Source organism: Coregonus clupeaformis, chromosome 39 (assembly GCF_020615455.1).
Source record: "Coregonus clupeaformis isolate EN_2021a chromosome 39, ASM2061545v1, whole genome shotgun sequence".
NCBI classification, from domain to species: Eukaryota; Metazoa; Chordata; class Actinopteri; order Salmoniformes; family Salmonidae; genus Coregonus; species Coregonus clupeaformis.
The window spans coordinates 7,466,208-7,493,282 of NC_059230.1; the positions used below are offsets into that span (position 1 = coordinate 7,466,208).

Here is a 27,075-nt window from a genome sequence, read left to right on the forward strand (position 1 = left end):
ACCATACATTGAACAATAACAATAACAATGGCATAGAGGACATGTGCAGGTTGGTTGGTCTGTCAGACACTGTCCCTCATTTGATGCAAGGCAGCAATATAGTGGGCTGCCAACCCACAGCTCTCTGCGTCCTCCCCCAACAGGACGGGTAGCCTATTCTCATCAGAGAGGTCTTTGAAATCTTGAATAAGGGTTTCAAATTTGGGGAATGACACTAATTGTTTTATATTTTTTATATTTTGTCAGGAAATGCAGCTCTCTCTCTCTCTCTCTCTCTCCCTCTCCCTCTGTAGTTCATAACTGGACGACGGAGGACACAGTCCAGTGGCTTAAGGAGTCGGTGGAGCTGCCTCAGTATGAGAGGAACTTCAGAGACTTCCGGATCAACGGAAACACTCTGCCTCGGTGAGCACTTTATCACACTACAAATAGAGTACACCTCAGTATACCCTCCAAATTGAGTTGAGGTTCGAGGAGAGCACTAACATTTTGCCAAGGCAGAGATAAGTGGCCCAGATCGAGACGCACGAGTACAGCAGTGGACGCATCAATTCTACAAAGCCATTTACTTTCTCTTCATATTCTTATTATTTCTTATTGTTGTTGTATTGTCGAGAAGGAACTTGCAAGTAAGCATTTCGTTGGACGATGTATACCATTTGTATCCCGTACATACGACTAATAAAACTTGAAACTTGTAGTGGGCCTAATGACAATCGCAGAATGTCATAACACTTTTAGTTGTTTTGTAACAGATGTCTCTTTACATTCATCAAATTGTGGGTGCACAGTTATTTTGTGAGTGGACAAATGTGCACGGGTAGCCAACAGGAGTGCCTTTTAAAGTGATTGTTTGACAATCCGATGAAAACATCGACTGGTTGTGTTTATGCCACATGAAAAGGTAATACATGAAACAATTATAAAAGTTATATGCCAAATCTTTACTATGTCTACTAGGCCCATGGAGATCATACTACATTAGGTGATTCTATATGTAATTCTATGATAAGAGCCACAAAACAAATGTGCACGCGCAATGCTACTCAGACCAACGCTGCTGACTGCTGGATATGTGAGGTAGTGCAGGTGGAATGGGAAAGAAACTAACAAACGTGACAGAGACACACGCACAAAGGCACGCTCAAACACATGCACGCACACACACACACACACACACATACACCATATACCCGCTTCGACTGACACAAAATCTCCCTACCCATGTAGTCACATTAGTGCAATTTAGTGTACTTACACCCCAGTTTTTATCATGACCCCGAACTTGAAACCACCTATTTAGATGTCATCAATATGAGTTAGAGCGGTTATATTAGAAGCTCTTTAGGAATGAGATTCACTGCTAGCTCGACGTATGTATAGAATGAGTACATGAAAAGAATAGAGTGGGAGGGGGGATAGAGGAGGGTGGAAGGGAGTTGAGGGGGATGGGAGGGGGGGCGTCTAGGGGGTCAGGGGTGTTGTGTTACCTCCCCGTACCTGCGGGCACTGACTCATGAAATGATGTCACAGCAGTGGATCAGGTGTCGTTGGCTGCCATGTTGTCTGATCCAGTTTAAGATGGTGGTGGTGACACGAGTACGCAGGCACGTTCTGACACACACACACACACCAATGGCCATTTAACACATGATACGAGATACAGAAACACACACGTTTGCTTACTTGGACATGTATGTATGCATGGTTGAACAAGTTCTCAAACAAATATAGTATAGTTCTTGTGAAAACATTCCCAACCCTCACCAATCCATTCTTTCTCTCTCTATTTCAGATTAGCGGCGAACGAACCGTCGTTTATGTCAGGTCAGCTAAAGATATTAGACCAGCGGCACAAACAGAAGCTAAATCTAAAAGCACTAGACGCTGTGCTCTTCGGCCCTCCCTTACGTAAGTATGTATGTGTGTCTGTTTGGCAACAGTATTTATCAAACATCAAGGAAATGATGAACAAGTGAATAGTTTATTTCCAAAATGCTATATCCACCAATGTTTCACGTGTTTTTTCATCGGAAATGATTGCTTATGGGTACCTTCATGTGTGTAAAATATTACTATTCTCAGATTTTTAATTCATAGATTTTAGATGTGTATGAAATCAGTTTTTTTGCTAAATGCACTGGCTCGATTGCAATGAACAGGCAGAACTTAACCTGCTCCTGCAGGTTATTGCTGGATTTCTTAAAATGCTACAGACTGGAGATTATATGCACCTGCGGGCTAAACTAAGCTTGATTGCAACGAAAAACCCACAAGGTTAAACCAGCAGATCAGTTGATCTCTCGTTGTTACTGTGCCAAGTGATTATGATGCCAGACAACTGGTCTAGATTCTCTATTCCTGCCCCCGATGAAATGTTGACCTATCACGAACATTGGAAACCGTAAGGCTGATGATGAATGTAAAAATACTTATTTGAGTATGAGAATATAGAAGTAGTAGGTCTATATTTCATTCAAACCTTTCACATTGAATGGCAAATTAATATAATATGACATTCTAAATAACTTTATATACTACATTTTAATTTGATTAAAAAATATATACAGTTCCTTCAGAAGGTATTCATACCCCTTGACTTATTCTACATTTGTTGTGTTACAGCCTGAATTCAAAATGGATTAAACATAATAATAATAATCTCACCCGTCTACACACAATACCCCATAATGACAAAGTAAAAATATGGTCTTAGAAATGTTTGCAAATGTATTGAAAATGAAATAGAAATATCTAATTTACATAAGTATTCACACCCCTGAGTCAAGGCATGCTAGAATCACCTTTGGCAGCGATTAAAGCTGTGAATCTTTCTGGGTAAGTCTTTAAGAGCTTTGCACACCTGGATTGTACAATATCTGCCCATTATTCTTTTCAAAATTCTTCAAGCTTATTTAAGTCAAAACTGTAACTAGGCCACTCAGGAACATTCACTGTCTTCTTGGTAAGCAACTCCAGTGTAGATTTGGCCTTGTGTTTTAGGTTATTGTCCTGCTGAAAGGTGAATTAATCTCCCAGTGTCTGATGGAAAGCAGACTGAACCAGGTTTTCCTGTAGGATTTTGACTGTGCTTCGCTCCAAACATAACAATTGTATTCAGGACAGAAAGTGAATTGCTTTGGCAATTTTTTTTGCAGTATTACTTTAGTGCCTTTTTGAAAACAGAATGCATGTTTTGGAATATTTTTATTCTGTACAGGCTTCCTTCTTTTCACTCTGTCAATTAGGTTAGTGTTGTGGAGTAACTGCAATGTTGTTCAGCCCATCCTCAGTTATCTCCTATCACAGTCATTAAACTCTGTAACTGTTTTAAAGTCACCATTGGCCTCATGATGAAATCCCTGAGCGGTTTCCTTCCTCTCTGGCAACTGAATTAGTAAGGACGCCTGTATCTTTTTAGTGACTGGGTATATTTAATCAAATCAAATCAAATTTTATTGGTCACATGCGCCGAATACAACAGGTGCAGACATTACAGTGAAATGCTTACTTACAGCCCTTAACCAACAGTGCATTTATTTTAAACAAAAAAAGTAAAAATAAAACAACAACAAAAAAAAGTTTTGAGAAAAAAAAGAGCAGAAGTAAAATAAAGTGACAGTAGGGAGGCTATATATACAGGGGGGTACCGTTGCAGAGTCAATGTGCGGGGGCACCGGCTAGTTGAGGTAGTTGAGGTAATATGTACATGTGGGTAGAGTTAAAGTGACTGTGCATAAATACTTAACAGAGTAGCAGCAGCATAAAAAGGATGGGGTGGGGGGGCAGTGCAAATAGTCCGGGTAATACACCGGGTAATACACCATCCAAAGTGTAATGAATAACTTCAACATGCTCAAATGGTTATTCAATGTCGGCATTGGAAAACCTCCCTGGTCTTTGTGGTTGAATCTGTGTTTGAAAATTCACTGCTTTGACTAAGGGACCTTACAGATAATTGTATGAGTGGGATACAGAGATTAGGTAGTCATTCAAAAATCATGTTAAACCCTATTATTTCACACAGAGTGAGTCCATGCAACTTATTATGTGACTTGTTAAGCAAATGTTTACTTCTGAACTTATTTAGGCTTGCCATAACAAAGGGGTTGAATACTAATTGACTCAAGATATTTCAGCTTTACATTTTCAATTAATTTGTAAACATTTCTAAAAACATAATTCCACTTTGACATTGTGGTATTGTGTGTAGGCCAGTGACAAGAAATCTAATTTTAAATTGAGGCTGTAACACAACCAAATGTGTAAAAAGTCAAGGTGTGTGAATACTTTCTGAAGGCACTGTATGTGTTTTCGTATGAATGTACTTACCCTATGCCGGTTTTCAATGTATTTGTCGCCCAAAAAGAAGCACAAAGCCGAATAGTTACAATCGTTTCATTAGAACTACACACATGAACTACAAATCTTTCGACAACTTGCCGGTCTACAAAAACACTTATTTTTTTGTGCATTTTCATAAAGAACTGGTTGGCAATGTTCAGTAGAAAAAAAAACCTGTGTAATCAAATATAATATACATCAAATGGCCAGTAACTAAGTCCTCAGCTCGAGCAGGAATGCTCCAGCATGCTAACAACACTGCAGGAAATGTAGTTCAAATTAGACATTTCTAACGTGTCTTACTTCTTGAGTGTCAAATATTTTGATAAAAGGCATCGGGTATGAGTAAATCAATACACAAATACGAATATAATTGTATATACAGTGCATTCGGAAAGTATTCAGACAACCTTTTTCCACATTTTGTTACGTTACAGCCTTATCCTAAAATGGATTACATTATTTTCCTCATCAATCTACACACAATACCTCATAATGACAAAGCGAAAACAGGTTTTTAGAAATTTAGCAAATTTACAAAAAATTTAACAGAAATATCTTATTTACATACACTACCGTTCAAAAGTTTGGGGTCACTTAGAAATGTCCTTGTTTTCGAAAGAAAAACTTTTTTTTTGTCCATTACAATAACATCAAATTGCTGATGCTCCAAATACTCAACTAGTCTCAAGAAGGCCAGTTTTATTGCTTCTTTAATCAGCTGTGCTAACATAATTGCAGAAGGGTTTTCTAAATGATCAATTAGCCTTTTAAAATTATAAACTTGGATTAGCAAACACAACGTGCCACTGGAACACAGGACTGATGGTTGCTGATAATGGGCCTCTGTACGCCTATGTAGATATTCCATAAAAAAATCTGCAGTTTCCAGCTACAATAGCCATTTACAACATTAACAATGTCTACACTGTATTTCTGATCAATTTGATGTTATTTTAATGGACAAAAAAATTGGACCCCAAACTTTTGAACAGTAGTGTATTATACATTAATACGTTTTTAAAAAATGATGTAGCAACTTTCATGAATTTAACGATAATCTTGGAGCTCATTCAAAAGACCCGGGACATGGCCCTGGAAGTATGACGTAGGATGATGTACCTTGCACAGGGTATTTCCTCATTCACTCACTCTCCCCCCTCAGGTCCACAACACAACTGGATGAAGGACTTTGTGTTGATGGTATCTATAGTGATCGGGATAGGGGGCTGCTGGTTCGCCTACATCCAGAACAAGTCTTCCAAGGTGCACATGGGTCAGATGATGAAGGACTTGGAGAGCCTGCAGAGTGCTGAGCAGAGCCTCATGGACCTTCAGGGACGGTATGTAGCCTGATGCTATTTATGAATGGTTTGTAAAAGGTGTTTAATGATGGTTTTTAGTTGGTTTACAATTGTTTTAAAGATGATTTACAAATGGCATACACAGGGTTTAGTTGTCTATTGGCTCTGATGTTGTATGTTTGGTGTATGGTATGAAGTCTGAAGAATTATTAATTAAGTTAAATGAATTTAACTTTAAGTGATCATGTTATATAAGAGGTTCTAACCCTGTCTCTCTCTCTGTCTCTCTCTCAACCCCCTCCAGCCTCGAAAAGGCCCAGGAGGAGAACCGCACGGTGGCGGTGGAGAAGCAGAACCTGGAGCAGAAGATGAGGGATGAGATCAGTGGGGCCAAGAAGGAGTCGTACCGCCTCCGTGAGCTCCGCCAGGGGGCAGAATGTGAGCTCAGCCGCCTCAAATATGCTGAGGAGGAGCTGGTGCAGGTAGGAACCATGGAGAGTGTGTTGCACATCATTAAGGTAGAAAACGACCAAAGTTACCAGAATTGTCAGCAATTTTGGTAAGTAAAATGTAATTTATGGAAACTTTGCTAATTTATACTTAAATTATTTTAAGTTTATTTTATTTTCATCATATAAAATATGTTTTTTTTCTTAATATTATATCTGTGTCCATATTTTCCATGAGTTTCTAGTGGATAAACCATATGGTTCACGAGCAAATAGAATAATTCATGAAAAAAGACTTGAATCAACAATGACATAATATGCAATTAACTCCTCCAACTAATGTCTTCTTCACAACTGCCACCAGTTTGGCCACAAAACATTTACAACAGAGACATAGTCAAATAATTAAAAACAGAGTTTTTAACGAAGGTAGTTGATGCAAACTAGCCACTTGCAAAATGCACTCATTAAAAATAACCTCTGTGATCTTCATCTTGCTAGCTACGTGGGCAACAAGCGGATAGGGCAGTGACATAGCCAGTGACGTAGTTCCTCTATGCTAAACTGACGTTGTATCCGTACAAACATGTAAGCCGGAACATTGCTACAATGTGGGAGGCAACCCGTCTGTCTAGAGAGACTACTTATGTACAATACAGTACACTTTTATGCCATGTTTTAATATTATTCCATGTGTGTGCGACGCCTAAATGTGCCCCCCCCTCCTGTCCCCAGGTGCGTATGGCCCTGAAGCGGGCGGAGAAGGAGATGCAGACAGAGTGGTCGGTGCCAGAGGCCCTACAGATGTGGCTACAACTCACCCACGAGGTGGAGGTCCAATACTACAACATCAAGAAACATAGCGCAGAGCTACAGCTCACTGTCGCTAAGGAAGAGGTAACTTCCTGGAGACCAAATGACATCACTTCCTAGGAGACAGTGTCAAGTTTAAGTAGGAGCAGGTTTAGGGTGATTTTGGGGATGTAATGGGTTGGTTCATTGGGTTCTGAATTTGTAAATAAGTTGAGTGTTACATTTTAAGGTGCAATATGGAAATAAGCCTTTTGCACTTGTGTAATTGAAAATGTCTGAAAACACGCACAGACACATGCACACAGAAACAAAATTAAAGCTTTATTCCCCAAAACATTTTTGGGGATGATACAGCTAAATTACTTTTTAATTGCATTGTTTGTTTTTGCCTTTGTAACTTGCAGTGAGAATGACTCATCAGACAATTCCAGAAGTCAATTAACTGCGAAACTGTGAAAGCACACACTGAGGCACAGCAATATGTTGCTCTCATTAAAGTAGATGTGGTCATATTTGACCTCTTGGCCAAATTTGAGGACTTATTGATAAAACTAGTCTCTGTAGGACACCGGATTGTACACTACATGGCCAAAGGTATGTGGACACCTGCTCGTCGAACATCTCATTCCAAAATCATGGGTATTAATATGGAGTTGGTACCCCCTTTGCTGTTATAACAGCCTCCACTCTTCTGGGAAGGATTTCCGCTAGATGTTGGAACATTGCTGCGTGAACTTACTTCCATTCAGCAACAAGAGCATTAGTGTGGTCAGGCACTGATGTTGGGCGATTAGGTCTGGCTCGCAGTCGGCATACCAATTCATCCCAAAGGTGTTCGATGGTGTTGAGGTCAGGGCTCTGTGCAGGCCAGTCAAGTTCTGCCACACCGATCCCGACAAACCATTTCTGTATGGACCTCGCTTTGTGCACGGGGGCATTGTCATGCTGAAACAGGAAAGGGCCTTCCCCAAACTGTTGCCACAAAGTTGGAAGCACAGAATGGTCTAGAATGTCATTGAATACTGTAGCGTTAATATTTCCCTTCACTGGAACTAAAGGGCCTAGCCCGAACCATGAAAAACAGCCCCAGACCATTATTCCTCTTCCACCAAACTTTACAGTTGGGACTATGCATTTGAGCAGGTAGTATTCTCCTGGCATCCACCAAACCCAGATTTGTCCATCCAACTGCCAGATGGTGAAGCGTGATTCATCACTCCAGAGAACCTGTTTCCACTGCTTCAGAGTCCAATAACAGGGAGCTTTACACCATTCCAGCCGACACTTGGCATTGCGCATGGTGATCTTAGGCTTATGTGCGACTGCTCGGCCATGGAAAGCCATTTCATGAAGCTCCCGACGAACAGTTCTTGTGCTGACATTGCTTACAGAGGCCGTTTGGAACTCGGTAGTGAGTGTTGCAACCGAGGACAGATGATTTTTACACGCTACGCACTTCAGCGGTTCCGTTCTGTGAGCTTGTGTGGCCTACCACTTTGCGGCTGAGCCATTGTTGCTCCTAGACATTTCCACTTCACAATAACAGCATTTACAGTTGACTGGGGCAGCTCTACTAGCAAGGCAGACATTTGACAAACTGACTATGACGGTGCCACGTTGAAAGTCACTGAGCTCTTCAGTACAGGCCATTCTACTGCCAATGTTTGTCTATGGAGATTGCATGGCTGTGTGCTTGATTTTATACACCTGTCAGCAACAGGTGTGGCTGAAATAGCCGAAGCCACTAATTTGAAGGTGTCTCCACATACTTTTGGCCATGTAATGTATATTAGTGCATGTAGGATTGCCTGGATACCAGTCTGTTTCTGCTCCAGCCAACAGATTGTGGTCTTGGCAAGAGATGTAGCATTGTTTAATTTATTCATGAACAACAGCTAAACTGGGCAGAAATTGGGAAAGAGAAGGCACTGATGTTTTATTGTAGTATAGACAGCAAATATTGGATGATATGCATTCAGTGATGATAGTGTTACCATATAATATTCATATAGTGTGTATTTCTTTGTTCCCACAAACAGTATTCTGTAGTAAACTGTAGTACACTTAAGCAATAAGGCCCGATGGGGTGTGGTATATGGGCAATATACCACAGCTTTCAGCCAATCAGCATCCAGAGCCAAACTACCCGGTTTGTAATATAGAATACTATACTACACTTTAGTATCCCTCGATCATGTGTAGTGCTTACTGTAGAATGTTGTAGTATACTGTAGAATACTATACTACACACTGTATGTAGTATCCCTCAACAGTGTAGTGCTTACTATAGAATTTTGTAGTACACTGTATTATACTACATTAAATACTACAGTATTATCCGCAAAAAACCACTGTAGTAAATACTACAGTAATGTCAGCTAAAACACAATGTTTTTAAACTATAGTAATACTACATTATTTAATTTGAATATGCTCCACCCATTCTCATCCTCCATATCTCAATGTGTGCCACCCACAAGTGAGAAACCTACATGCCAAGTATAGACCACATATTGTGTTCCCTACAGGTTATAGAAAAGAGCAGAAGCTCTGAACTATCCATTCAGTCCCAGTCTTACAGGTTATGGGGGGAAAAAAATCAAGGTTTCATCAAGGAGAAAGCCCCCACTTTTATGTCAAAGATAATAAAACAAAAAACACTATATAGTAAATACTACAGTAATATCTGCAAAAACACTGCAATAATTACTATAGTATATACTATAGTAATACTACAGTATTTATACTATAATAAACTTTACTACAGTATACTACAGTCATGCCCACAAAAGCACTACAGTGAATACTATAGTATACTACAGTCATATCCAAAAACACTACAGTAAATATTACGGTATACTACAGGCATGTCTGCAAAAACACTACAGTGAATACTATACTACATAAATATAGTAATACTACAGTATTTAGAGCATAGTATATTATAGTATTTTTTCATATGGGTTTCAGGCAGAGAAAATCAAAAAGAAGAGGAGTTCTGTGTTTGGAACACTTCACGTCGCCCACAGTTCATCACTGGATGAAGTGGACCACAAGATCCTAGAGGCCAAGTAGGATAACACACACACACATGCACGCACGCATTCACACAACAGACACACACACGCATAGACAAATACGCACTCTCACCCACATTGTATTTTCTCATATGTCTTTGTCCATGAGCTGAATTGATGTGAAAGACTTGGGGATTTACTAGCTATTGATTACTGATCGAGACGAGCAGGATCCCCACATATGTCGAAGTCTACCTAGGGTATCAATACCTATTACAATAACTTGTTGTCCATGCATTAGTGGTATAAGCACAAAAACCCAAGTGTAATGTCTGGATAAAGACAGTTGTTTACCTGTTACAGCCAGAAGAGGTTGGACCTCCAATCTGAACTGGGTGCCTCTTTAGATTTCTTCCTTCTAGGGAGTTTTTCCTTACCAATCAATGTGCTTCTGCTTTTGCTTGCTGTTTTGGGTCTAGGCCTGTTGGCTGTAAAAGCACTTTGTGATAACTACTGATATAAAGTGGGCTTTATAAATACATTTGATTTGATTGATTGATTGATTGTTCCAGGAAGTCCCTGTCGGAGGTGACGGCCTGCCTGAGGGAGCGTCTCCACCGCTGGCAGCAGATTGAGAAACTGTGTGGCTTCCCCCTGGTGCACAACTCTGGGCTGCCCAGCCTGACCGCCACCCTGTACTCCGACCACAGCTGGGTGGTCATGCCCCGCGTCGCCGTGCCCCCCTACCCCATCGCGGGCGGGGTGGACGACCTCGACGAGGACACGCCTCCAATCATTCCACAATTCACCTGTAAGTATAGAGGTTGTCACAGAAATGCAAATACTCCAGTTAGAGTTGTAAAGTGACTGAATGTGAGTGTATGATCACTTGTTACTCATTACATTTAACAAAAGTAACACGTTACTTTGCAATATTACTTTGTAGAGAGTAACACGTTATATTATATTATTACTTTCATGAAAAAAATATCAATCTCACCGTTTGTTTGACTGTCAGAGGGAGCAAGGCGATCACTAGTTCCTCCTTTCATCTGTGGCGCTGCTTTCCTGTGCTAGTCTACAAATGCTGCGCTATATACAGTTGAAGTCGGAAGTTTACATACACTTAGGTTGGAGTCATTAAAACTCGTTTTTCAACCATTCCACAAATTTCTTGTTAACAAACTATAGTTTTGGCAAGTCGGTTAGGACATCTACTTTGTGCATGACACAAGTAATTTTTCCAACAATTGTTTAAAGACAGATTATTTCACTTATAATTCACTGTATCACAATTCCAGTGGGTCAGAAGTTTACATGCACTAAGTTGACTGTGCCTTTAAACACCTTGGAAAATTCCAGAAAATTATGTCATGGCTTTAGAAGCTTCTGATAGGCTAATTGACATAATTTGAGTCAATTGGAGGTGTACCTGTGGATGTATTTCAAGGCCTCTTTGCTTGACATCATGGGAAAATCTAAAGAAATCAGCCAAGAAAAAAATTGTAGACCTCCACAAGTCTGGTTCATCCTTGGGAGCAATTTCCAAATACCTGAAGGTACCACGTTCATCTGTACAAACAATAGTATGCAAGTATAAACATCATGGGAACACGCAGCCGTCATACCGCTCAGGAAGGAGACGCGTTCTGTCTCCTAGAGATGAATGTACTTTGGTGCGAAAAGTGCAAATCAATCCCAGAACAACAGCAAAGGACCTTGTGAAGATGCTGGAGGAAACAGGTACAAAATTATCTCTATCCACAGTAAAATGAGTCCTTATCGACATAACCTGAAAGGCCGCTCAGCAAGGAAGAAGCCACTGCTCCAAAACCGCACATGGGGACAAAGATCGTACTTTTTGGAGAAATGTCCCTGGTCTGATGAAACAAAAATAGAACTGTTTGGCCATAATGACCATCGTTATGTTTGGAGGAAAAAGGGTGGGCTTGCAAGCCAAAGAACACCATCCCAACTGTGAAGCACGGGGTGGCAGCATCATGCTGTGGGGGTGCTTTGCTGCAGAAGGGACTGGTGCACTTCACAAAATAGATGGCATCATGAGGAAGGAAAATTATGTGAATATATTGAAGCAACATCAAGACATCAGTCAGGAAGTTAAAGCTTGGTCGCAAATGGGTCTTCCAAATGGACAATGACCCTAAGCATATTCCAAAGTTGTGGCAAAATGGCTTAAGGACAACAAAGTCAAGGTATTGGAGTGGCCATCACAAAGCTCTGACCTCAATCCTATAGAACATTTGTGGGCAGAACTGAAAAAGCATGTGCGAGCAAGGAGGGCTACAAACCTGACTCAGTTACACCAGCTCTGTCAGGAGGAATGGGCCAAAATTCACCCAACTTATTGTGAGAAGCTTGTGGAAGGCTACCCGAAACGTTTGACCCAAGTTAAACAATTTAATATTAAAATACTAATTGAGTGTATGTAAACTTCTGACCCACTGGGAATGTTATGAAAGAAATACAATCTGAAATAAATCATTCTCTCTACTATTATTCTGACATTTCACATTCTTAAAATAAAGTGGTGATCATAACTGACCTAAAACAGGGAATGTTTACTAGGATTAAATGTCAGGAATTGTGAAAAACTGAGTTTAAATGTATTTGGCTAAGGTGTATGTAAACTTCCAACTTCAACTGTATGGGCTGCTTCATTAGCTATATATACTGTAAGTCAAACATCTGTACAGATTTCCTATCTTTTCATTAAAAATATTTTCTCAAGCCGCCAGTTCTGGTTATAAACCGCAGGCACACGGTCCCATAGAGATGTATAGAGGGCACACTTGCCATTAGACGGAAGGCCCTCTATGGGATTTGCTATCACATAAATTATCAATAGCACAAATCATAGGTGCTCCCTCTATACATTTCTATGGACAGCAGCTGTCTTGACATTTCTCCAAACAGCCTTTCTCCGCTCGCTCGAGAACTAAATGAAGAAACAAGTTGAGATCGGATCATGGAAACATGGGCCCGGTAGAGATATGATTGTGAAAGTATTGCGCATTGTTTGATAAAGTAACTGTAATAATTTTTTTTTGAAAAAGTTACGTTACTTTACAGCGTTACTCATATACAGTAAGTAATCTGATTTATAAAGTGATGATGGTCAGTACAGCATGTGAGTGTACTTCGTCTGATTTTACCTCAACAACGCTAAAATAGATTTAAAATGTGTGTTTTAAGTTGTGTGTGTTCAGTCCGAGTACTATATGTATGACTATGGTTATGACCACATCTGGCAGTGTAACCTACATCCCGTCTCGCTGGTATTTCCCAGCAGCCTCTATAATGCGGCCCCCTCTGACGCGCAGCAGCAGCCTGTGTCGGTCCCGCCGGAGTCTCTACAGCACCCAGCAGCCTTCAATGATGTCTGCCGACCCTGACCTGCTCTCTATAGCCAGCCCACTCCTCTCCTACCACCCAGAGGGAGAAGAAGAACACATCCTCTTCATCGAGAGAAAGGGGTATGTTACATTTCACCACCTCTGCCCTCTTTTATACCGGATCAGTTTAGGGTAATTTATTTAGAATATAAGACTTTGAATGTGTGCTGATATTAGTTGTGTTGTAACATTTTCTATTTCTCTTACTATCTCTGTCTCGCTGCTCTCTTTCTCTGCTGTCTCTCTTCTCTCTCTCTCTCTCGCTCTCAGGGACAGGGACACTCAGGATACGTCATCAGACACAGACTCTCTCAACTCCTCCATGGGACGGAAACAGTCCTATACCAACCCCTGCATGCCGGGCCCAGAGACCCCCTACCGCAAGATCTCCCGCGAAGAGCTGATGATGCTGAGCCAGCAAGAGCCTCAGACTTACATCCGGGACTCACCCCCTCCTCAAGGGGGAGCCGCGTCCCCCACGACCCCCTCCTCGGCCAACCCCTCCCCTGCCCTGGAGCACCACTCACACTCCCACACGCACAAACACAAGGGCTCACCCGACCTCACCCGTGGCTCCATCCCAGAGTCTCACAGCATGTCCTTCGCCACCTCGACGGCGGGCAACAAGGCCGTATTCAACGGCATCCTGGAGAAGTCCTATAGCATGGGCCAGCTGCCCGCAGGCATGACGGGGGCAGGGGGGGTGGTGGTGGTGCACTACCCATCCCTCACCTCACTGGACAATGAGGGCAGGGGGGCAGGGGGAAAGGAGCAGAAGCTACAGAGTACCTCCTCTCAGGACTCCTGTGACAACGGAGACAAGACCAAGAGGTCCTCGTCCAAGATCAAGAGCTTGTTCAAGAAGAAAAAGTAGTAGTACTCAGAGAGAGAGAGGGGACGGGACAAAAAAAGGATCAAGATTAAGTCATTTTAGCCTTAATAAAAAATGTACGTTGTCAACGGAACCCAAAACTATTTTTTTTGTTCCATTGTTCCTTCTTTCTCTTTTTCCTTTTTATTCTTCAAAGACAGAATGTAGCTTTGTCTGGGCGCCTCAATATAATGCCTTTTATTTCATTGTTTCTGCTCACTCATAGCCTCACAGATAAACCTTCAAAAGTCACAGAAAGGTAAAAAAGTAAAGGGTCATGCCAGCTGCCATCGCCCAGGCAACCGTGAAAAGCATGAGCCTGCTCACTCACCGTCTTCTGGTACTTTTTTAGTTAAAGAACCAAAAAAGAAATTTCACGTGTTCTATCTGGGGGTTGAGGGGGTTTATATCGTGGGCTTGTACTTGACAAATTGCTTTTCAGAAGAAAAAAAATACTACTAAAGTTTGTTGCACTACTGCTTTCCTGTTTTCTGGGGAAGGACCGCCGCTGTTCGCTGAGTAAATATTGATGTGTACAGTAGAGATGAGAATGATGTATGGGGAGAGGCATTGGAGATGCGACACATGGTAGCCTATTGCAGCCAAAATTGCTTGGAGCATTTTCCAATGTCTTTCGCTATGGATTATATGATATATATACACAGTTGAAGTCGGAAGTTTACATACACCTTTGCCAAATACATTTAAACTCAGTTTTCACAATTCCTGACATTTAATCCTAGTAAAAATTCCCTGTTTTAGGTCAGTTAGGATCACCACTTTATTTTAAGAATGTGAAATGTCAGAATAATTGTAGAGAGAATGATTTATTTCAGCTTTTATTTATTTCATCACATTCCCTGTGGGTCAGAAGTTTACATACACTCAATTAGTATTTGGTAGCATTGCCTTTAAATTGTTTAACTTGGATCAAATGTTTCGGGTAGCCTTCCACAAGCTTCCCACAATAAGTTGGGTGAATTTTGGCCCATTCCTCCTGACAGAGCTGGTGTAACTGAGTCAGGTTTGTAGGCCTCCTTGCTCGTACATGCTTTTTCAGTTCTGCCCACAAATGTTCTATAGGATTGAGGTCAGGGCTTTGTGATGGCCACTCCAATACCTTGACTTTGTTGTCCTTAAGCCATTTTGCCACAACTTTGGAAGTATGCTTGGGGTCATTGTCCATTTGGAAGACCCATTTGCGACCAAGCTTTAACTTCCTGACTGATGTCTTGAGATGTTGCTTCAATATATCCACATAATTTTCCTTCCTCATGATGCCATCTATTTTGTGAAGTGCACCAGGCCCTCCTGCAGCAAAGCACCCCCACAGCATGATGCTGCCACCCCCATGCGTCACGGTTGGGATGGTTTTCTTCGGCTTGCAAGTCACCCCCTTTTCCTCCAAACATGATGGTCATTATGGCCAAACAGTTCTATTTTTGTTTCATCAGACCAGAGGACATTTCTCAAAAAACGATGATCTTTGTCCCCATTTGCAGTTGCGAACCGTAGTCTGGCTTTTTTATGGCGGTTTTGGAGCAGTGGCTTCTTCCTTGCTGAGCGGCCTTTCAATTTATGTCGATATAGGACTCGTTTTACTGTGGATATAGATACTTTTGTACCTGTTTCCTCCAGCATCTTCACAAGGTCCTTTGCTGTTGTTCTGGGATTGATTTGCACTTTTTGCACCAAAGTACGTTAATCTCTAGGAGACAGAACGCGTCTCCTTCCTGAGCGGTATGACAGCTGTGTGGTCCCATGGTGTTTATACTTGTGTACTATTGTTTGTACAAATGAACGTGGTACCTTCAGGCGTTTGGTAATTTGCCTCCAAGGATGAACCAGACTTGTGGAGGTCTACCATTTATTTTCTGAGGTCTTGACTGATGTCTTTAGACTTTCCCATGATGTCAAGCAAAGAAGCACTGAGTTTGAACGTAGGCCTTGAAATACATACACAGGTACACCTCCAATTGACTCAAATAATGTCAATTAGCCTATCAGAAGCTGTTAAAGCTATGACATAATTTTCTGGAATTTTCCAAGCTGTTTAAAGGCAGAGTCAACTTAGTGTATGTAATCTTCTGACCCACTGGAATTGTGATACAGTGAATTATAAGTGAAATAATCTGTCTGTAAACAATTGTTGGAAAAATTACTTGTGTCATGCACAAAGTAACCGACTTGCCAAAACTATAGTTTGTTAACAATAAATGTGTGGAATGGTTGAAAAACAAGTTTTAATGACTCCAACCTAAGTGTATGTAAATTACCGACTTCAAATGTATGTATATATATATATATACACACACACACACACACACATATACATACATACACTACCAGTCAAAAGTGTAGAATAATAGTGAAGAGACCAAAAAAAGTGTTAAACAAATCAAAATACATTTTATATTTGAGATTCTTCAAATAGCCACATTTTGCCTTGATGACAGCTTTGCACAAACTTGGCATTCTCTCAACCAGCTTCATGAGGTAGTCACCTGAAATGCATTTCAATTAACAGGTATGCCTTCTTAAAAGTACATTTGTGGAATTTCTTTCCTTCTTAATGCGTTTGAGCCAATCAGTTGTGTTGTGGCAAGAACAGCTCAAATAAGCAAAGAGAAACTACAGTCCATCATTACGTTAGGACATGAAGGTCAGTCAATACGGAACATTTCAAGAACTTTGAAAGCTTCTTCAAGTGCATTCGCAAAAACCATCAAGCGCTATGATAAAACTCCTCTCATGAGGACCGCAACAGGAATGGAAGACCCAGAGTTACCTCTGCTCATTAGAGTTACCAGCCTCAGAAATTGCAGCCCAAATAAATGCTTCAGTAACAGACACATCAACATCAACTGTTCAGAGGAGACTATGTGAATCAGGACTTCATGGTCGAATTGCTGCAAAGAAACCATTGCTAAAGGACACCAATAATAAGAAGAGACTTGCTTGGCATATATGGGAACTCCTTCAAGACTGTTGGAAAAGCATTCCAGGTGAAGCTGGTTGAGATAATTCCAAGAGTGTGCAAAGCTGTCAAGGCAAAGGGTGGCTATTTGATGAATCTCAAATATAAAATATACTTTGATTTGTTTAACACTTTTTTGGTTACTACATGATTCCATATGTGTTATTTCATGTCCTCACTATTATTCTACAATGTAAAAATAAAGAAAAACCCTTGAAGGAGTAGGTGTGTCCAAACTTTTGACTGGTACTGTGTGTGCGCGTATGTGTGTATACACACACACACACACACACACATGCATACAGTGGCTTGCGAATTTTTCACCCCCCTTGGCATTTTTCTTATTTTGTTGCCTTACAACCTGGAAAAAAAATGTATGTGTCATTTGATTTACACAACATGCCTACCACTTTGAAGATGCAAAATACTTTTTTTTGTAAAACAAACAAGAAATAAGACAAAAAAACATAACTATTCACATCTAGCCACTGGGATTTTTGCCATTCTTTAAGACAAAACTGCTCCAGCTCCTTCAAGTTGGATGGATTCCACTGGTGTACAGCAATCTTTAAGTCATACCACAGATTCTCAATTGGATTGAGGTCTGGGCTTTGACTAGGCCATTCCAAGACATTTAAATGTTTCCCCTTAAACCACACAAGTGTTGCTTTAGCAGTATGCTTAGGGTCATTGTCCTGCTGGAAGGTGAACCTCCGTCCCAGTCTCAAATCTCTGGAAGACTGAAACAGGTTTCCCTCAAGAAGTTCCCTGTATTTAGCGCCATAAATCATTCCTTCAATTCTGAACAGTTTCCCAGTCCCTGCCGATGAAAAACATCCCCACAGCATGATGCTGCCATCACCATGCTTCACTGTTGGGATGGTGTTCTCGTGGTGATGAGAGGTGTTGGGTTTGCACCAGACATAGTGTTTTCCTTGATGGCCAAAAAGCTCAATTTTAGTCTCATCTGACCAGAGTACCTTCTTCCATATGTTTGGGGAGTCTCCCACATGCCTTTTGGCGAACACCAAACGTGTTTGCTTATTTTTTTCTTTAAGCAATGGCTTTTTTCTGGCCACTCTTCCATAAAGCCCAGCTCTTTGGAGTGAACGGCTTAAAGTGGTTCTATGGACAGATACTCCAATCACCTCTGTGGAGCTTTGCAGCTTCTTCAGGGTTATCTTTGGTCTCTTTGTTGCCTCTCTGATTAATGCCCTCCTTGCCTGGTCCGTGAGTTTTGGTGGGCGGCCGTCTCTTGGCAGGATTGCTGTGGTGCCATATTCTTTAAATTTTTTAATAATGGATTTAAATGGTGCTCAGTGGGATGTTCAAAGTTTGATATTTTTTTATAACCCAACCCTGTTCTGTACTTCTCCACAACTTTGTCCCTGACCTGTTTGGAGAGCTCCTTGGTCTTCATGGTGCCGCTTGCTTGGTGATGCCCCTTGCTTAGTGGTGTAGCAGACTCCGGGGCTTTTCAGAACAGGTGTATACTGAGATCATGTGACACTTAGATTGCACACAGGTGGACTTTATTAACTAATTATGTGACTTATTTAGGGGCTTCATAGCCAAGGGGGTGAATACATATGCACACACCAGTTTTCCGTTATTTATATTTTATAATTTTTTCTTGGACTATTTTGTGCATGTCCATTACATGAAATCCAAATAAAAATCCATTTAAATTACAGGTTGTAATACAACAAAATAGGAAAAACGCAAAGGGGGATGAATACTGTTCATACATAAATACATACATGCATACATACATATTACTTTGTTTTTACATTATTTTGTTCTTATAGACATTTTTTTAAAATTAGAAATGTGATTTCTATTGGTGGGGGTTCACAAGGACTGGCTGTGGTTTTTACTGAAGAGAGATAAAGAATTTGCAGATTTTACCCGTACCCTTAACTTACCTGTCATTGTATACTTCCCTAAGCTTTTCCTGGACTTTTTACCCTTACGCAAACCTGTTACCTCTTTCAACTTCTTTCTCCACTGTTTACTTCTATGCTATGAAAGGGAATGGTCACTAGCAATGTACATAGCAGGAGCCAAGCTAAGCTGAAGAGTAATGTTGATGGGTGCTGTTTTACGATATGCATTTGTAATATCAGAATTCTCTAGATATGACAAGTGACAAATTTGGTATCATAGTGTATTCCTACATCCTTAACCCTACCATTGCCCATCTACCCATTTCCTCTCCATAACCTTGTACCATTACCTCTACCCTTATCTCTTTTCCCCATACACTAAATCTAAACCTCCTTGTCTGTCAATCAAATACCTGCCTCATCCTGTTCCCTCTCATTGTTCTGTTTGCTCACCTCTGGGCCTATAGACAGAGTGCTCTGTTTCAAGGGCTTTCTCTGTTCTCACTGTGATTATACTGCCCCCACCCCTTCCTCCCAGACAAGCCATCATTACCATCATGCCCCCCCCCCCCCTCCCCCTCCCCCCCCCCCTCCCCCTCCCCCTCCAATGGCCGGTTACGGGGATGACGTGACTGCAATGACACGGAAAGGTTGTAGGTGGCGGCATCCCTGTGACGGAGGTGGGTATACGTGCAGTTACAGCACACACACACACAAAAAATAGTTATAGATGAGCAGAACATAGGAATGTTTACGAGATGTTAGCAGATTTCTTTGAACATTTGGTGTGTGAATATTTGTATACCATAGACAAATTAATAAAGCATAACAATGCTGTCTTCAGTGAGTGACTTTTGCTTTTTGCCCCAGTATTTGTAACCCAAAGACACGTGCTTCAAACAAATAATGTAATAAAATGAACGCGTTTGTGATATTTGCGTTGAGGATATGTATGGTGGGGTTCGTATTTGACTCATTAGGTGTTCAGAACCAAAACTTACCCAGCATTGATGACTCACTCCCCACAGGGAAGAAACGTTCTCTATTTGAATTCCCTTTTTTCTTTGGAGAGTAGAAACGGATGTAAAAAACCCATCATTTTGACACGCCCAATTGTCTTCAGAGTGGAGGAACAGTGATACACAGAAGAAGCATGCATGATAGCTTTGTCAATATTTGTTTATTTATTTTTATTTCAGCTTTATTTAACTAGGCAAGTCAGTTAAGAACAAATTCTTATTTACAATGACGGCCTACCCCGGTCAAACCCGGACGACGCTGTGCCAACTGTGCGTCGTCCTATGTGACTCCCAATCAAGGCCGGATTGTGATACAGCCTGGAATCTAAGGAACGCCGATAGGCTCATAAAGAACGTGGTCAAAACGCGATCTTTTTAATGCTACGCATGTAAAGTAAGCAGGTGCAGGCGCTAAATTAACGCGTTCACGCTTTAAGTTAACGTGTCCACCTGCTAAGTTAACGCCTACACACATCAAATAAGCGCGTGCAAATGTGCTTGCAGGCGGTCCAACAATACTAAATAAACGGCTGCAAGCGGTCCTGCACACATGAAATTAACGTCTACAGCTGCTAAATATACACCTACACACTAACTTTGTGTTCTTTAATATGCTAATGTTACCAGCCAATTTCCCTAGCTCCTCCTTCAACCAGATTTCACAGTTTGAAGGAACTTCCTTTTCCACTGCAAGCAGAGTATGAACCTTCCTTCCTTCACAAGGTAACAGTTTTGTCTTTGAAAATTGTTGTAACTGAATCATAAAGTTTATCAGCTAGTTTACAGTGGAAGGATCTGTTTCTCATCACTGGCTATAAAATTCAGCTAACATTAATCTAGCACCAGGATCAGCAGTGCTTAGCATAAGCTAAGTCAGATACTGGCTAGCTAATTTAGCTAACGTCGGTAGCCTCGAACCCAGGCCATATTATATCATATAGTTAGCCTCAAACTCTGCCCAGCCATACTGCTAGCTGCAGTGAACGGCGCCGTCTTGTGTTTTATTAAAAGCCCTGCTGAAAGAACATGTAAACTATAACAGCCACAGAAACACATTGGACAATGTTAATACTATCAAGGTAAATTACATACTCACAAGATTGTTGCTTGAATGCAGGGCCAGGCATAAATAGATTAGACAATGGAGATGCTCCAAAAACATCCTGCTCAAAATCCTGGTAGTTGTCGATTTTTGAACTATGTTGTCTCTATTTTGCTTTATCATTGACTAAAGGAAGACAAGCTACCTAAATGTGACTTATTGGCTAGTACTGAAGCAGGACATGTTTTTGAGTTTTTTTTTTTGTTGCCCAAAGCCTTGTATTTAAGCAAAACAACAGCTGAAGGTAGGCAACTTCTTCAGCCTGACTGGCTGTCATTTCAATGCTAGCGTTAGCCGCGCTAGCTCGCGATTATCATGAAGACACTGAAAACCTCATATAAAGCAAATTTGTCCAGTGACAACCTTGTAAAACCTTTGCTAATATCTACAACATATCAGCTTTCAAACAGAGTAGACTTTAATGTGCACACTCACTTCGTTTTTGGAATATTTACATTCCATCGAAGCCTATTAGGGTAAAATAACAACTTCAGGCATATACCCAGTACTATATACTACTGCTTCAAAGGAATAGGGTTCCTATTCCTTCCTCTTTATTTTCACACAATTGTGTCTTGCAGAAGGGAACCATGAATAGGAGCTTGGAGTGGGCAAGGGGGAGGCTGATAAAGCAGCAGAGAAGACCTGATTCATCAAGTATCACAGTTCATTCTGGTGATTCTCACCTGGTTGGCATGCACAACATGGCAAGTTATGCAACATTAAGCCCAATCAAATATCCAATGTTATTAAAACATGTATCCCGATCTACGGTCAAGCAACGTTTAATGTCAGTTGTGTGTTTAATGTTATGAACTACAAACAATCTATGATTCTTGGAGTCAATGAAACAATTGAAAGTGACTACAATTAGAAATGATTTTAAAACCACTGTGCCAGTAAAGATTACAAAAAAAAGGAATCTGCTCTTATGGTTCTGTTTACATTTTTTCAGACACTTCAATCCGACACTCTTGTTAATGTTTGACATCAGGCAAAATGTCTTCAGCCACGGTAGGATGGAAAGCCGCTGGTTGGCATTTTTGGCTGCAGTGTCTGTGTGGGTGTACAAGGAAAGGACGTTAGAAGTTAGGTCCCTATGATATCGAAGCTTCTTACCATCTCCTTTGCAACCCAGTCGATATCGATTAAAAAAACTGGAACAATGGATATCGTGTGGCACATGGTAGCAGAAATTCACTGGACCAACTCCAGTTTGCCTATTGTCCCAAGAAATTTGTCAAATATGCATTTTACATACGTCAGAGTGCGTTTTCTTTTATAGCTCTGCTTTCAACACCACCCTGACCCACAAACTGGTTAGCAGACTCAGGTGTCTGGGTGTAAACCCTGTAATAACAAATTAGATTTTTTACATTATCACAAGAATGTGGATCCCCAGAATGGACCCAACACCTAAACATGCTGACGACACTACCATGGTACACCTGATCACCAGTGATCATGAGTACATGAAGGAGCTGTGGGACCTGACATAATGGTGATAGGACAACAGCCTCAGCGTAAGCAAAACAAAGTAGATTGTGAGACTTAATGACTATTCTCCCATCTACTGTACATTGACATGGAGATGATCAGCAGCTTCAAGTTCCTGGGCACCCTGATATCCTTTTCTGCCCTCAGTCACTTCACTCAAAAAGTCCCACCAGTGCTTCTCCACTACCCTCATCAACTTGCTGCACCACGACCAATGTACCAACTACAGTGTCTGTTTTATTGCCATAACACATGTAAATGAAATGTTGTCCATATTTACTGTAAGATTTATTTATAGTAACATTGCACAGTGTAACTACTCACTCCGCAAGGCAATTCAACTGGCAAAACATCAGTATAGAGACAAAGTGGAGTCGCAATTGAATGTCTCAGACACGAGACGTATGTGGCAGGGTCTACAGACAATCACGGACTACAAAAGGAAAACCAGCCACGTTGCCGACACCGACGTCTCGCTTCCAGACAAGCTAAACACCATCTTCGCCCGCTTTGAGGATAACACAGTGCCACCGACGCGGCCCACTACCGAGGACTGTGGGCTCTTCTTCTCCGTGGCCGACGTGAGTAAGACATTTAAGCATTGTCGTATCTTGTCGCTGCTGGTACTTATTGCTGTCAAACAAAGGAGTCCGCTCATACTGAACCTTGATCATAAGTTTTATTCATATCACAAGATTTCAGCATGAGGTTACAGATGTCATGACACCCGGAGAGCAGTGTCCTCGAATTGTAATGTCTGCTCTAACCCCCTCTGCCTCCAGCCTATACTTATAAAGAATGCAAAAATATGGGTTGCTCCCTCTGCTGTCCAATCACCTGTCTCCCCTGGGGCGTCACCCTACAAATGGCTACTTTTGAACTAGAATAAACATCCTTTCAGTTCCACTTAAAAACATTAACAAAGACATAATCCTAATACACTACAGCATGAAAATGATCGGAGAGGTTGAGAGTAGAAGAAGTTCAGGAGCAAAAAAAATAATATATATATATATATAATATAATTATTGTAAAATTAACTCTGTCCATAAGGTGTAGATAGTAAGTATAGACCGGAAGTAGAGGCCTGGGCATTGTTGTTCACTAATTTACTCCAAGTAGGGAAAGGATGGTGGGGTTGAAAAGTAATGAAGGGGAGTATATATATAAAAACAAAACATGGGGGATTGGAAGTGATGCAGACAATTACATTGATAGAAGATACAATCTATCTGCAATATTAAGCTGATCCATTCCCCCCCAAAAAAAAGACATTTAAGCATGTTAACCACTGCAAGGCTGCCGGCCCAGACGGCATCCCTAGCCGCGTCCTCAGAGCATGCGCAGACCAGCTGGCTGGTGTGTTTACGGACATATTCAATCTCTCCCTATCCCAGTCTGCTGTCCCCACATGCTTCAAGATGGCCACCATTGTTCCTGTACCCAAGAAAGCAAAGGTAACTAAACTAAATGACTATCGCCCTGTAGCACTCAACTCTGTCATCATGAAGTGCTTTGAGAGACTAGTCAAGGATCATATCACCTCTACCTTACCTGTCACCCTAGACCCACTTTAATTTGCTTACTGCCCGAATAGATCCACAGACGATGCAATCGCCATCACACTCCACACTGCCCTATCCCATCTGGACAAGAGGAATACCTATGTAAGAATGCTGTTCATTGACTATAGCTCAGCATTCAACACCATAGTACCCTCCAAGCTCATCATTAAGCTCAAGGCCCTGGGTCTGAACCACGCCCTGTGCAACTGGGTCCTGGACTTACTGACGGGCCGCCCCCAGGTGGTGAAGGTAGGACACATCTCCACTTCGCTGATCCTCAACACTGGGGCCCCACAAGGGTGCGTGCTCAGCCCCCTCCTGTACTCCCTGTTCACCCATGACTGCGTGGCCAAGCACGCCTCCAACTCAATCATTAAGTTTGCAGACGACACAACAGTAGTAGACTTGATTACCAACAATGATGAGACAGCCTACAGGGAGGAGGTGAGGGCTCTGCGAATGTAGTGCCAGGAAAATAACCTCTCACTCAATGTCAACAAAACAAAGGAGATGATCGTGGACTTCAGGAAACAGCAGAGGGTGCACCCCCCTATCCACATCGACGGGACCGCAGTGGAGAAGGTGGAAAGCTTCAAGTTCCTTGGCGTACACATCACTGACAAACTGAAATGGTCCACCCATGCAGACAGTGTGGTGAAGAAGGTGCAACAGAGCCTCTTCAACCTCAGGAGGCTGAAGAAATTTGGCTTGGCACCTAAAACCCTCACAAACTTTTACAGATGCACAATCGAGAGCATCCTGTCGGGCTGTATCACCGTCTGGTATGGCAACTGCATCGCCCGCAACCGCAGGGCTCTCCAAAGGGTGGTGTGGTCTGCCGAACGCATTACCTGGGGCAAACTACCCTCCCTCCAGGACACCTACAGCACCTGATATCACAGGAAGGCCAAAAGATCATCAAGGACATCAACCACCCGAGCCACGGCCTGTTCACCCCGCTATCATCCAGAAGGCGGTCAGTACAGGTGCATCAAAGCCGGGACCGAGAGAATGAAAAACAGCATCTATCTCAAGGCCATCAGACTGTTAAATAGCCATCACTAGCACATTAGAGGCTGCTGCTGCCTATTGAAATCACTGGCCACTAAGAAATGGAACACTAGTCACTTTAATAATGTTTACATATCTTGCATTACTCATCTCATATGTATATACTGTATTCTATTATATTCTACTGTATCTTAGTCCATGCCGCTCTGTCATTGCTTGTCCATATATGTGTATGAAAAATGTATGCACTCACTAACTAAGTCGCTCTGGATAGGAGCGTCTGCTAAATGACTAAAATGTAAATGTAAATGTATATATTCTTAAATTATATTCCTTACTTAGATTTGTGTATTGGGTAAATTTTGTGAAATTGTTAGATATTACTGCACTATCGGGGCTAGAAGCACAAGCATTTCGCTACACCCGCAATAACATCTGCTAAACACGTGTACGTGACAAATAACATTTGATTTGTTATTGTAACATTATAGTCCCTTGATATACAGTGGGGAGAACAAGTATTTGATACACTGCCGATTTTGTAGGTTTTCCTACTTACAAAGCATGTAGAGGTCTGTAATTTTTATCATAGGTACACTTCAACTGTGAGAGACGGAATCTAAAACAAAAATCCTGTCACGGTTTCGGCCGAGGCTGCTCCTCCTCCTTGCTCGGGCAGGCTTCGGCGGTCGTCATCCCCGGAGTACTAGCTACCACCGTTGTATGTTATCGATGTTTGTTTGGTTTTGTCTTTATTGTACACCTGTTTCCGTTTGGGTTAATGATGTCCCCTATAAGTTTCTCGTTTTGTTAGTCGTGTGTTGTGTGTTACTGTTCGCCTGTCATTTTGGTGCTGCTCGTGTTTTGTATTTTCCTGTTCTGTCGCACTGTGTGTTTTCGTGCGCTTGGAGTATTGTATTTTACGCATTGGTGCGTATCACTCGCCTCCCGTTTTGTTTGAGGTCAGTGTCTTGTTTATTGTTTTGTGCAGTAAAAGTCGGTTGACTTAGCTTCTGTGTCCTGCGTGTGACTCCTCCACCACATCCACCTCAGCCGGTTACTGACAAATCCAGAAAATCACATTGTATGATTTTTAAGTAATTAATTTGCATTTTATTGCATAACATAAGTATTTGATACATCAGAAAAGCAGAACTTAATATTTGGTACAGAAACCTTTGTTTGCAATTAAAGAGATCATACGTTTCCTGTAGGTCTTGACCAGGTTTGCACACACAGCAGCAGGGATTTTGGCCCACTCCTCCACACAGACCTTCTCCAGATCCTTCAGGTTTCGGGGCTGTCGTTGGGCAATATGGACTTTCAGCTCCCTCCAAAGATTTTCTATTGGGTTCAGGTCTGGAGACTGGCTAGGCCACTCCAGGACCTTGAGATGCTTCTTACGGAGCCACTCCTTAGTTGCCCTGGCTGTGTGTTTCGGGTCGTTGTCATGCTGGAAGACCCAGCCACGACCCATCTTCAATGCTCTTACTGAGGGAAGGAGGTTGTTGGCCAAGATCTCGCGATACATGGCCCCATCCATCCTCCCCTCAATACGGTGCAGTCGTCCTGTCCCCTTTGCAGAAAAGCATCCCCAAAGAATGATGTTTCCACCTCCATCCTTCACGGTTGGGATGGTGTTCTTGGAGTTGTACTCATCCTTCTTCTTCCTCCAAACACGGCGAGTGGAGTTTAGACCAAAAAGTTATATTTTTGTCTCATCAGACCACATGACCCTCTCCTATTCCTCCTCTGGATCATCCAGATGGTCATTGGCAAACTTCAGATGGGCCTGGACATGCGCTAG

At 41.7% G+C, this 27,075-nt stretch overlaps 1 protein-coding gene across 2 annotated transcripts in view; it reads left to right on the top strand.

The window, feature by feature from the left end:
• The window catches only part of LOC121554667 (stromal interaction molecule 2-like), a 92,293-nt gene extending 77,359 nt beyond the window's left edge, over nt 1–14,934 (top strand). The window contains exons 4-12 of one of the 2 annotated variants that reach the window (XM_041868336.2): nt 294–405; nt 1,796–1,911; nt 5,510–5,687; nt 5,953–6,130; nt 6,833–6,994; nt 9,881–9,981; nt 10,500–10,738; nt 13,238–13,421; nt 13,611–14,934. In XM_041868336.2, the coding sequence (XP_041724270.1) occupies nt 294–405; nt 1,796–1,911; nt 5,510–5,687; nt 5,953–6,130; nt 6,833–6,994; nt 9,881–9,981; nt 10,500–10,738; nt 13,238–13,421; nt 13,611–14,214 (1,874 nt within the window). In that variant the 3' untranslated portion in view covers nt 14,215–14,934. Of the gene's footprint in view, nt 1–293; nt 406–1,795; nt 1,912–5,509; nt 5,688–5,952; nt 6,131–6,832; nt 6,995–9,880; nt 9,982–10,499; nt 10,739–13,234; nt 13,422–13,610 lie in introns of both variants that reach the window. The other variant, XM_041868334.2, reaches the window with a different exon arrangement.
• Nucleotides 14,935–27,075: the final 12,141 nt, after the last annotated feature.